The sequence below is a fragment of the Neolamprologus brichardi genome, chromosome 3 (assembly GCF_056152115.1).
Source record: "Neolamprologus brichardi isolate AB-2024 chromosome 3, ASM5615211v1, whole genome shotgun sequence".
In the NCBI taxonomy this organism is placed as follows: Eukaryota; Metazoa; Chordata; class Actinopteri; order Cichliformes; family Cichlidae; genus Neolamprologus; species Neolamprologus brichardi.
Window position 1 is genome coordinate 15,379,562 of NC_142106.1, and position 13,046 is coordinate 15,392,607.

General features: G+C 40.9%; 1 protein-coding gene across 1 annotated transcript in view; it reads left to right on the forward strand.

Annotated features, from left to right (window-relative positions):
* LOC102795061 (uncharacterized) overlaps window positions 1–13,046 on the forward strand; it is a 35,452-nt gene that overhangs the window by 18,625 nt on the left and 3,781 nt on the right. Inside the window, exons 10-20 of the mRNA XM_087832471.1 lie at window positions 4,588–4,702; window positions 4,798–4,931; window positions 5,064–5,290; window positions 5,396–5,501; window positions 6,908–7,207; window positions 7,828–8,054; window positions 8,172–8,260; window positions 8,347–8,447; window positions 9,057–9,292; window positions 9,423–9,511; window positions 12,271–12,482. Of these exons, the coding sequence (XP_087688597.1) occupies window positions 4,588–4,702; window positions 4,798–4,931; window positions 5,064–5,290; window positions 5,396–5,501; window positions 6,908–7,207; window positions 7,828–8,054; window positions 8,172–8,260; window positions 8,347–8,447; window positions 9,057–9,292; window positions 9,423–9,511; window positions 12,271–12,482 (1,836 nt within the window). The remainder of the gene's footprint in view (window positions 1–4,587; window positions 4,703–4,797; window positions 4,932–5,063; window positions 5,291–5,395; window positions 5,502–6,907; window positions 7,208–7,827; window positions 8,055–8,171; window positions 8,261–8,346; window positions 8,448–9,056; window positions 9,293–9,422; window positions 9,512–12,270; window positions 12,483–13,046) is intronic.

Sequence of the window (13,046 nt, forward strand, 5' to 3'; positions counted from 1 at the left end):
TTAAAAGACTGGATAGACTCGGCAGTACGAATATGAACAGGGAGGTCATTCCAGAGTTTAGGTGCCACGGTTGCAAAGGTCTGGTCACCTCTTGACTTCATTCGAGACCTAGGTTGTGCTAGGAGCCTGTGATTGGACGATCTAAGTGCTCTGTTGGGATTGTACAAGTGGAGTAGTTCAGAAAGATAGCTGGGCGCTAAATTATTCTGAATTTTAAAAGTGAACAAAACAATTTTAAAATCTATGCGATATTTAACAGGGAGCCAATGTAGTTTAGCTAAAATTGGAGTTATGCATTCATAGATTCTCGTACCTGTTAAAAGACGTGCAGCTGCATTTTGAATTAACTGAAGCTGGTGAAGAGAAGAGTGTTGGAGGCCCGAGTAGAGGGAGTTACAGTAGTCCAATCTGGATTTGATAAATGCGTGGATAAGCTTTTCAAGGTCCTTTAAAGGAAGGAATGGCTTTGCTTTAGATATCTGATGCAATTGGCAAAAGCTGTTTTTTACCACAGTGGAGACCTGTTTCTCAAGTTTAAAAGAGCTATCCAGAAACACTCCAAGGTTTCTTACAGTGTGCGAGAGATGGCTAGCGAGGGGGCCTAGGGCAGGGGTCGGCAACCTGCGGCTCCGGAGTCGCAAGCGGCTCTTTCGTCCTTATACTGCGGCTCCGGGTGGTTTGGGAAAATAAATTAGAAGTATGTAGTTGAATTGTATTTTATTTGTGTTTAGTTCTTTTTTTTAACTTGTAGTTCTAAATTGGAAGATTATTGTGATATTGAAACATAAAAATAAAATTATATTTTATTATTTTTCCATCGCTCAAAATAAGCGTCACACTCGCAGAAGCCGGAATACCCGCCAAACGCCGTGCATATATCAAGACTTTCAACCCCAGGTAGGCCAGTTATGGATCTTCAGATCCACATTATGTCAGCAGCTCCACCATGAACTATGTTAAAAACAAACACCGCTCATGCCTCACAGACGACAGCTTTTGCAGACGCTGTGTGCAGAGGTTCAGGAGCAGAAGTCCCATTGTACCAGGGCAAACCTGACGATGTTTCCATGAACACGCTTTTCAGCATCTCTTTATTGACCACTTTTCACACACGGTTGCTGTACGCATACAGCCGGCTGTAGGTTTTCAGCGCACAGCCCGACAACACAAGAGCAGAGAGAGGACAGACTTTAAGGCGGCGAGGCGTGATTGCGGGTGCTGCTCAGGTGTGTCCGACTCTCATGCAGCGGCGCTGCAGACCACGCCCCGCCACTTACATTAACCAGGTAAAATACATATTTAGGCAGAATTTACAAATATCTATTTTTCATTTTTTTTAGCAGGATAGTGCTTTTTTTCCCCAATTATTTAAGTCAGGTCAAAGCTCCAAAAGCACAAAGGCGATATAAGGGTGGCGGCTCACAGCAGTTTTTGTTTGCTACATGGATCATTTTAGTTCAGCTGGGTGTCTTTCCTTTTGTTATATTTCTTTAAGAGTTCAAAATGTGTTAACTACATAAATAAAATGCAGTTTTCTCTGTAGCAACACACTTTAGTTGTCCACACAAAGCATAAAAGTAAAAAAACAATATATACAGTGTTATCTTTATTTTAGATGTCAACAAGTATTTGCGGCTCCCGGTGTTTTCTTTTGCGTGGAAACCAGGTCCAAATGGCTCTTTGGGTGTTAAAGGTTGCTGACCCCTGGCTTAGGGCATCAGCTAGCTGGTCTAGCGGAGTGTCTCTACCAAAGACTATGATTTCGGTCTTATTCTCGTTCAATGTAGAAAATTTATGTGATAACCAAATTTTAACTTCATGCAAACAGTTGAACAGAGGTTGCAAAGAGGCAGACACGTCGGATTTCAAAGGTGAATAAATCTGGATATGATCAGCATAACAGTGAAAGGAGATGTTGTAAATAGGGGCAGAAGCCGAGGAGTGTTGCCCAATAGCAAAAAGGAACGACCTCTCTGAGAGGTAGGATTTAAACCAAGTTAAAACCGTACCTTTCAGAACAACAACATGTTCCAATCTTGATAGAAGAATGATTGAAGATTCATAGAGGCTGGGGTCTATTACACCAGGCAAGACCCCAGGTGCAGGCTGTGTAAAGATGCCCCTCAGACAATCCAACACATAACAGCATGGTGCAAGAGGCTAGCAGGCAAGGCATACATGGAATGCCATAAACAAGTGGCCAGAATAGTGTACAGAAACATCTGTGCCAAGTATGACCTGGAAGTCCAGAGGTCAAAATGAGAGATGCCCCCAAGGGTGGTGGAGAATGACCGAGCTAAGATCCTGTGGGACTTCCAGATTCAGATGGGCAAAATGGTGGTGGCTAGCCAACCAGACATAGTGGTGGTAGACAAACAGAAGAAGGCGGCTGTAGTGATAGATCTAGCAGTTCTGGATGACAGCAACATCAGGAAGAAGGAACACGGGAAGCTTGAGAAATACCAAGGGCTCAGAGAGGAGCTCGAGATGATGTGGAGGGTGAAGGTAACGGTGGTAATCGGAGCACTAGGTGCGGTGACTTCTAAACTAGGTGAGTGGCTCCAGCAGATCCCGGGAACAACACCGGAGATCTCTGTCCAGAAGAGCGCAGACCCAGGAACAGCTAAGATACTGCGCAGGACCCTCAAGCAACTAGGCCTCTGGTAGAGGACCAGAGCTTGAAGGATTGACTGTCCGCAGGGGTGAGCGGGCTGCAACAATACTCGTATCCAAATTGAACCGTTCGATACAGTGCTTTCGGTTTGGTACGCATATGTATCAAACCATACAATTTTCTTTATTTATTTTATCATCTTTTCTTCTGACGATGCTGTCTGTGTTGAGCTCTCACTGGATCTGCGTTCGACTACTCCACCTAGGCTGCACTGTCGAGTGCAGATCCATTGAACGCAGCGCAAGCTAGCAAGACAGAAGCTAAGCTCGTTGCAACATGGCAACTGCCTCAATGCTACCCGAAATTGAACCTCCCCCACCCTCATTCAGATCTGGCATTTGGAACTATCTTGGTCTTCATGTGAAGCATGACCCTGATGGTAAGCGCATCATGTACAAAAGTAAAACAGTATGCCGGATGTGCCACGCAATGCTCAATTGGTGGGAACTAATGCGTTAGCGCAGTTAGCTTATTAACGTGTATTGATGCCGTCCAGCCTCACGCACGAGGGCGATCGGTAATGGAGATTTGCCGCGTCATATTATATTAGAGCTTGCGATGTGACCAAAAATCTCATATCCCGATATAAGACATCTATCATCCAGTTAACGATATAAATTACAAAAATTTAACATTTTCTGTAAATTGTGTGAATCTCAAGCAGCTCGACTTGCGTTGAGTGTTTCCAGCTAGGCATCGTGTACCTGGAGTCGAATGTTTCAACCGATGCATGAAACAATACGTTTTTAGACATAAGTTGTAACAGCCGCCGTTTTCTTTGTGAGTATTTATTACACAGCATGGTACGGGGAAAAGCCTGTTCTAACGTTTGAGTCTAAGGTTTATTTTTTAGCACCTAACGGCTCTTTGTTGCTTCTCATCCGTAAATAGTCTGCATACTCTTTCAAGTGATTCCGTTTATTTTGAAAAGTCTCAACAGGATCTTGAGCTTTATTGTGAAAGGTTGATGTGGAAAATAAACAAGCATACAGTGGAGCCACGCAATGGTTTTACTGTCATTGTTGCTAACGGCAACGCATAAAAACACTTGCTTTCCTGTTTGTAGTGTGGTTATATTAAATATAAGAGAAAGAGAGAATTTTAAGAAATTAAATATCGCCACTTCAGTGGCCATCAAAACAATGAAAAAATATTGCTGTGAACAGTTTGTTTTGCGACACCACAAAACAAACGATAGTGTAAAATGAAGCGATAGATGTTTTTATATTGTCATCCGATATATACAGTGGCTTGCAAAAGTATTCGACCCTTTCCCACATTTCACACGTGTCACACCATATATATATATATATATATATATATGTATATATATATATATATATATATATATATATATATATATGTATATGTATATATATATATATATATATATTTATATATATACATATATATGAGTAGTACCTACTCAGCCAAAGCAATTCAGCAATTCAGTCAATCTGAAAATGTAACGTCAACATATTGCATTCCACCGATTGGCTAGTCAGTTTTTTCACTCGATGACTCATGAGAGCATGTCATTCACAAAAATCTAATCCTCAAAGCCTGTCTCCAAATCTGACAAAAAGCTATAGACCACACAGCAGGTCTACCATCGCCTCAAGTTTCTCCAGTGTGATGTTGTGCTTTTGTTGTATGCAAAATGGGACTTTTAGTAGCATTGCTATAATGACCTTGCGCACATAGGCAGTACTTGATTGTAATGAAAAACAATTTAACTGAGTTGGGTCGAGCCGAGAAGGTTGTAATGGAAAAGATACATTAGCTCATGTCCTCTTAAAGCACAAACAGTAGATAGTAGCAGCATGCTCCCTTTCGGTTATGCAAATGGACAAGTTCTTGTTGAGCTGGGCAACACATAATTGTGACTAACATGAGAATTTATTTGTTCCTAGGGGTGGAGGACAGTAGGAGCCTGGGATTTCAGGTACCGATAGAGGATGAAGAGTATGAATATTTAGAGCAGGAGGAAGGACACACGACAGAGCTGGATTATGTAACAACATCAAGGTTATAAGACAAGTGCATAAATGTCTACTATGTGGACAAAAGTATATGTGTTATCTTTTTGTATCCCAGCTCACGTTTTTCCGTGTCTTCCTTAGGTTCTTGACTCAAACAGTTCAGTCTAAGAGGAGAAAAAAACATGGCAAACGTCGAATCAGCAAATCACAAAATTGCATAGATCTCAAAATCCGCATCTTGGAAAACCCAAACATTGAAGTGCTTTCAAATACTGGTAAGTCTAAAGCAAACATGATGTGAAATTTAAATGTTAAAAACAGAATGAAAACACCTGAGTACACATGAAACTCTGGAGCAGATGTGGAAGATTTCACTGTGATTGATTCAGTGTTCCTCTGTGTTCTAGTGTTTCGGATGTACCGGCTTCACAAGCTGAAGGTTCGTCGTGGTTTGAAGGAAGCTGACTTCCTGAAACTACTCAGGTCTACCTTCTCTCAGCTGGCTGGAGATGAACCTTTTGACCTTTTCTTATATTGCAACATCAAGAAACTGAAACCTCTGCAAGTAAACTCTGTGACACCAGAGGAAATCATCAGAGTTTCTCGGGGATCTACCCTCTACATACGACTGCAGGTACTGTGCTGAGAAGATTTAACTGATCTCAGCAGCGTTACTAAAGATTACAACACATTGACAACTTGATTTGAGAAAAAAAATTTCCGACCTTCTGTAAAACAGAAAGAAGATGCTGATGAAGATCTTCCATCCACTGAGACAGAAACCCATATAAATCTCAGAATCCGCATCCTGGAAAGGCGAAAGATTAATGTTTTGTCAAACCAAGGTAAGTCTAAAGCAAACATAATGTGAAATTTAGATGTTTCTGCTATAAAAATGCACCACATGTAAGCCGTATATCACCTTGTTACCTACTAGGTAAGTTCTGAAGTGCTTTTCACCCTTTTACCTGCTCGGAGATCGGTCTATTAAACACAGGTGAAGCTGATGGTCTCCACCAAACCTCTATACCAAAAACAGTCATTTGCACCTTGTAAATCACAATTGTTGATGCCAGTAATGCTCGAGAGCTGAAACCCTGGTCAGGACCAATGTTCCCTTTAAGCTGCGCACGTGCGCAATTGCGCACTGCACACAGAAAATCTATGTTGCGCGCATAAAAAAAAAAATCTAACCTGAATTGAAATTAAAGTAAATACTTGAACAATTCTGTTTTTTGCAGTGTTAGTAAGTGACTGGCTGCTCCCGTATGGGATTAGAACGATGCCACCTTATCCCATAGTCCAGCCAATAATGCGATTCACATTCGTATATAAGCAGCTAATCAACGTCGCTGACAGGCTATGACAGTGTCCTAATGTGCCGACACCGTTGTTTTAGCTAGCAAAGCGGCGTGACTGATGTGGCGTGAAGCCATGTTAGTGTATAACCATTGGAGATGTGAGCAGGACAGACAGAACAATTGACGGAATAAGTGTGGACTTTATACCAGTTTTTAAATTGATAGGCCACGTAAAACCAGAGTTATGATAAAAATATATGCAATGTTTGGTTTTCTTCCTGAATATTATCGTTGTTTATATTTACTGCGGGAAGAAATGGTAAAAACTGTGTTTTATAAGGAAAACGTTCAAAAGCACTCTCCCCCTGTGAGCAAAGACAAAACCAAAAAGCCCCCACCCTTTCCTATTCGTCGAAAAATGTACCATGTCGACCAATCAAAACATGATATGGCAATATGGCATTTAGTGGTTTAGTGGGGGGGGGGCATCAAATTATGTTATATAGTTAAGAAGTAACTATACAATAGCTGTTTGATATTTTCTAACTATATAATCAACTGTATTTTGCAGACAGAGAGTTACAAGAATTGTAACATATTAATAAAGAAATATCTACTATATTACCAAGAATATTTTAATTAGATGAAAATGACAAGTTGTGGTGGAATTTAAAAAAAAATCTTTTAGAAAAAGAAGAAATAAAACACAATGAAAACACCTCAGTACACATGAAACTCTGGAGCAGATGTGGAAGATTTCACTGTGATGATTGGAACATTAGGAGCCCAAGTCACCACTGGTACCTCCAAACTGTGAAAGCAGATTCCAGATTCAATTGGAAAGTAGTATCAGATGAACATTTAGTGAAAGTATAACAGGAAAGTGATGATTTCTTTCTCCTAATACTGGAAAAATTGAACTGATCTCTCAGCGTTCCTCTGTGTTGTAGTGTTTCAGACGTGCCCGCTTCACAAGCTGAAGGTTCATCGTGGTTTGCAGGAAGCTGACTTCTTGAAACTACTCAGGTCTACCTTCCCTCAGCTGGCTGGAGATGAACCTTTTGAACTTTTTTTAAGGGCCAAGCACAACAAACTTAAACCTCTGAAAGGAGACTCTGTGACACCAGAGGAAATCATCAGACTTTCTCGGGGATCTACCCTCTACATACAACAGTCACTGTGTCAAGAAGATTTAAGACTTAAGATCCGCATCCTTGAGGACCCTAAGATTGATAAGATCACATATATAAGTAAGTTTAAAGCTTTTAACCTTCAAAGATCTTTGGAAGGATTTGATGCCGTTAACGTTTTCTGCCTGTTATTAGCTCCTTAACTTGATTTAGAGGCTTTGCATGTCTCAAGAGTCCAACGTACTAGTCATCCAGCTCTCTGTGCAGGTTTGCTGAGTTACCTGTTTATTAGTTGATTCAGGAAAACATGTCTTCTAACTTGTCGATGACTGAAACTGCTCTGACTGTAGTCACACTACCCGCTGTCTTAAAAAACCTCATAACATTATAAAAGATTCCTCACACCCTGGCCACTCCCTGTTTGAACTGTTGCCCTCGGGCCGACGGTACAAAGCAATCAGCGTAAGGACAAACAGACTCAAACACAGCTTTTACCAAATCACAAAAATATGTCTTAATGCTGCTACTAAAAAATGTCCATCATGCTACTCCTGAAGTGATCTATGCACTGACTGAGGCATGTGTGTGGGGATGGATTTTATTTTACAAATTTTATTTAAATTTTAAATTTGTATGGATGATGCATTGATCAGAGATCAATTCTAATTTCGTTCTACCTGTGACAATGACAATAAAGACATTCTGATTCTGACTTTGTGAGCTTCTCTGTTTTCTCTCAGTGTGTCAGAATCACCCGTCTCATGAGCTGAATGTTCCTCGTGGTCTTCAAGAGGCTGACTTCCTGGCTCTGCTTAGGTCCACTTTCCCTCAGCTGGCTGCTGGTGAACCTTTTACCATCTTAATTGGTCGCAACCACAATCTAATTCCTCCAAGAGTGGAGAGTATGACTGCAGAAGAGATCTGCAAGAACGGGACTGGGAATCCTGGTATTTACATCCGACTGAAGGTACTGCAAGAACCAATTTAACATCAGGGTGAAAACATTGTTAATAAATGTGGAGCATGTTGTTCTGAATGAAAAATCAGAAAAAAACTATTCTTTTACTTTTTGGTTGAAATTTAGGGTCCAGAGAAAAGGTCTCTACAGACAGAAGATGCTACTGCTGCTGAACTTCGTCCACCCAGCCTGGATCCAACCACACTGACCACTGAGTGAGTCAAAGAAAAGAGTAAGCTGCTGCTGTTAGAGTTTGTTATTTATGTCAACAGTTCAATCCAATTTTGTTTTTCCCCCCCAGAGTTGAATCTGAGAAACCTCAGATCAGTCAATCAGACACCCACGTGCATCTCAAGGTCCACATTGTGGAGGACCCTCAGATGGATATGACGTCGCCCAATCGTAAGTTCAAAGCTTTTTAATTTGTCTGTCCAGTACAATATTCAGTTATCACCACTGTGATCACATGCTGAGCTGAAATAATAAAGAGTAGCCGAGCATAGCTCCTACGGTGGTCAGGACACAGTTGTGACTATGAGGTCCTCTGTAGAGCTCTGTAGGCATGCTGCTGTGTGTGTATCATGGTTGGGAAGCTTGTGATGACCTGAGTTTGGACCAGTTTGTCAAAGCACTTCATGATTACTGGAGCACGAGCCACTACACAGCAGTCATTCAGAATGCTGATGGTGGTCATTTTTTGGTAGTGGTACCGTGATAGAGGACTTCAAGCAAGGCTGTCAGTGGTAAGGCTTAATGTTGGGGACATGGTCTCTTTGACTGACAGGTGGCTGTAGCTCCTGAACCTCAACTGGACCTCTGGATATTGTTTGTGCTCTTGGAGCCTTTTGGACCATTTTAATGCAAATATCTGATAAATATTGTAGTTGCTGTGCAGCTGATAACAGACTGTCTAAGACGTCTGAGCTCTTGTTTTTTGAATGAAATTGTCAGGTTTTGGTGTGATGCTCCCTGTTAGCTTGCAACTTAGCACTCTTTCCTGTTTTATCTCAGTGTTTCAGAATTACCTGCCTCATGAGCTGCAGGTTCCTCGAGGTCTTCAGGAGGCTGACTTCCTAGCTCAGCTGAGGTCAACCTTCCCTCAGCTGGCTGCTGCTGAACCTCTGGAGCTCCTGATATTTAATGACGACAAGATACTAGAGCCTCTAAATGTGGAGTCACTGACAACTGAGGAGATCAAAGAGGCTGTCCAGTCAACTGCGAGTGCTACCCTCTTGGTTCGACTGAAGGTACTGTGTCAGATTCAGCATTTCTGCCTTTGTAGATTTTTCTTTTGTCCTTCTTAATCCCTCCACATGGCATTGTCAGAAACCATTAATTACAAAACCCATACTAAATAAAAACTATAAAACTTTCCAGGCATCAGAGGATGTTCAGGATGATGTGAATAAGCTTGATGGTGCTGAAGACTCTTCATCCTTTTCTGAACAAACCAGACTGCACAAGAGGTAAGTGATTAATAAAAAACGGTAAAATTGGAGAATGAAAACGCAGTTTCATAGCATTTATTATGTTGCATTTTGGGAATGGACAGTGGTAAATGGACTGATTCCTATATAGCGCTTTTCTTCTCTCCTGGAGTACTCAAAGCGCTGTTTACAACATGCCTCATTCACCCACTCACACAAGGACTTCTAACCTCAAGTACAATCTAACCAACATTCACACTCCAGTTGACGCTTCGGAGGGCAACTTGGGGTTAGTATCTTGCCCAAGGATATTTGTCATACAGACTGGGGAAGCAAAGGCTCAAACCACCAACCTTCCAATCAGTAGCTGATCTGCTCTACCACCACAGCCCCACCCTTCCCCACCCTGCCCTGCCCCGAAGATGGTAGTTTGACCCATCTTCAATCTTATGGGTTAGAAACCGTTTTGAAGATGAAGATGAAAGAAGTTACATCTTGGAGAAAGAATGAAGAGGGCTGCATTGGTGTGGCCAAAAAACATATTCTGCAATGTTCTCCCTTGAGACATTGCTGTAGAAAACCGGCTTACCTCTGGTCTCAAAGGTGTTCAGAAACAGTAAAGGTCAAAAAACACAATAAGCTTTCTCCTGGTTGCACTTCTACCTGGTGTGCTGTCTTCTGGCTTTAATATTTTGAGCTGTTTGATATTTCCTGTTGTAGGGGTAGACTAGGGCTGCCAAAACTATTATTTTGATAGTCGACTAGCCACCGATTATTTTTGCAATTAGTCGACTAATCAGTTTTCTGTTTGACGTTTATTCAGCTGTGTGAAGACTATAACTTTAATCTCAACCAAACTGATTTACTCAGGAACAAATAAAACACTGAAAAAATCCAAACAATGACATTTGTAAGTTATCTAAGTGACTTATATATCATGTTTAACCTGAGTAGCAAAAGACCGCGGGGGAGTCGAAAACGATGTGCCGGGGGTTGACTGTTCTCGCCGGCTCTAGTGAGCATGACCTCCTGGTCAGCTATCGAGCTGGTGCGTAACAGACGTCTCCGAAAACGTCGGAGCACTTTTGCAAATATGTGATGTCTTGATAAATTGAGCAGATATTTGAAGCTTACACAGCTACATTCTCGACTGAAAATATCTTAAAAGTTTGTTACTCCTACACTCTTTCTGGGTTGTCTGTGAAGGTTCTCAGTCATCCAGATCATCGTAGTCAAAGGAGCTTGCAAAGAAAAGCGTCTGGACTTCTTTAAGTTGCTTGAAGACGTTTCACCTCTCATCCGAGAAGCTTCTTCAGTTCTAAGGTCAAATGGTGGGGAGTCCCAGATTTTCTGGGTTGCAAAATAAACCTTTAAGATATTTTTAGGCGAGAATGTAGACCCAGAAAGAGTAATATTAAAACTAAGTAGCTGCTGCCGTTGTTGGAAACTGGACCGCGCTATGAATTCTGGGATAGGTTGGGCCACGAAGGATACACCCGACCCATCAATCAAATCTAGGGAAAAGGAGGACGGATTTTTGGGCCATATTTCGAGGAGTCTTCGAATTTGGACAGCCTTCGTCGCATCACGGTGATGTAATTGGCATTCAAATGCGGCCTCAGGAGGATGCAGCCCCTGAATTTGGACACACCTATGATACCGGAGGCTGCTTCTTCTTCTTCTTTCCCGTTGAACGGCAGCTGGCATCCTTGTAGATGCATAGCTGCCATCTTCTGTTTCAGTCCATTACCACACTCTTAAATTCTACTACTTACTTCTGCGTCTTTCAGAATCTTACAAAACTTCCAACGACGTGTTGACTTTTAAATTACTTGTCGATGATTTTGATAGTCAACATAAGCGTGACTTCTCAGCAGTGTTGATCTGCAACTTAAAGTGATGTACAGAATTAAAAATGAACTATCTGGAAGTTGATGTTCACTCATATCATAACAAACCTTGAAATACAGGCTTCCTTAAAAAGATTGATTAAATGATTGATTGAAGACTTTGAGCAGCTCCAGTGCTGGATGGCAGATGTTATGTTAGCAGAGTTATGCTGCTATTGTTTCTTTTCATTGCTATTGAACGCAACCTGATCTTTGCCCAGAGTGTAATGAAACATTATGATTACCGCTCCATTTATCAGGTATGGCATCACTGGCAAGATGTGGCGTCATCACTTCTTTTCCTCTTATACTAGACTATGGGTATATGGATGATAGGTAGCTGTTTAAGATACAAAGGTGTATTATAAGACATGATGGTCTGAAGATTGCTGATTAGCATGCTAGCTGGCATGCTAATCAGCAGTGGATGTAAAATGTAGACATGTTTAATATTTCTATTTTTAACATTCTGTTGATATTATTGATTATATTATAAGTTAATTTTTGCGTGTTTTTATCTTAAAGTATGTATTGACCCTTGGTCAATTGTTCTCAAGCTAATTTGCAAATCTGATTTGAGAAAGGCAGTCAGGTTTGGTTAGTTAACAAAAAATACCAAACTACACAGCTGCTAATGATAACCTTTATACAGGAAGCATTATTTATTCCATTTATTCTTAAATGGAAACAGGGATGCTGGATTGCTAACCCACTATTAAAACTCCTGTTTCTACACGAGATGCTGAATGTGAATCAAGATTGTTCCAGATTACATTGACTTTTATTCAACACTGACTACCAACTTAGCTACTGAAGAATCATTTCATGGAAATTTGTGTTTAAATGTTCAGTCTATTCTGTCTTGGAGGAAAACATTTTCATGAATGTCGTGGATCTTTTTTCTCACAGTAATGAAATGAAACCCTTGGATGAAGACCTGAAGGATATCATCCTCAGAGCTTTGCCATTAATTTCTAAAGAGACTCAACAGTCATTGATTCATAAGCTGTTAAGTGATGGAGTGGAGTCTACCCAGGACCTAAAATTTGTCACTGAAGATGATATTGCTGACTTGCTGCCTCCCCTTCAATTACAGACACTCCTGGAAGCCTTTAAAAATGGTAATGTTGACGTAAATACACTATTTTTTCTATACAATGTTATAGTAGTATATCTGATCATTTCTAACAGCCCTTTTCTTAAAATATATATTCCCTGAACTCTAAATCCGTCAGTACAGTGAAATGGTAAAATTGTACTGAAAGTTTTTAAAACTGTTTTTTACTTCTGTTAACTTATTTTGTCATTCTAACATTCTGCTGGTTTCCCCACTGAGTGCTACAGCCAAGTGTCTGTGTTTTTTACCAAAACCTTTAAATATGATGCAGCTCTTGATCCATCCATTATGTGATGGATGGATTCACCATCAGGGGCTCACATTCACATCAGGGGCAGCAGTGTTTGTTTATGTAATTACTGTAAAAAAAAAACAACCTATTGTTTATATTCACATCAGGGGCAGCAGTCACATCAGGGTTCACATCAGGGGCAGCAGTCTGAACCGGACCTGCATGAATGGGTCTTTAGTAGTGCTTAGACATTTATCTAACAAGCAAACGATCCTTGATTCAATCCCAGAAAGAGACACAAATCCCTTGGGAGCTACAGGAGTAGGATCAGGATGA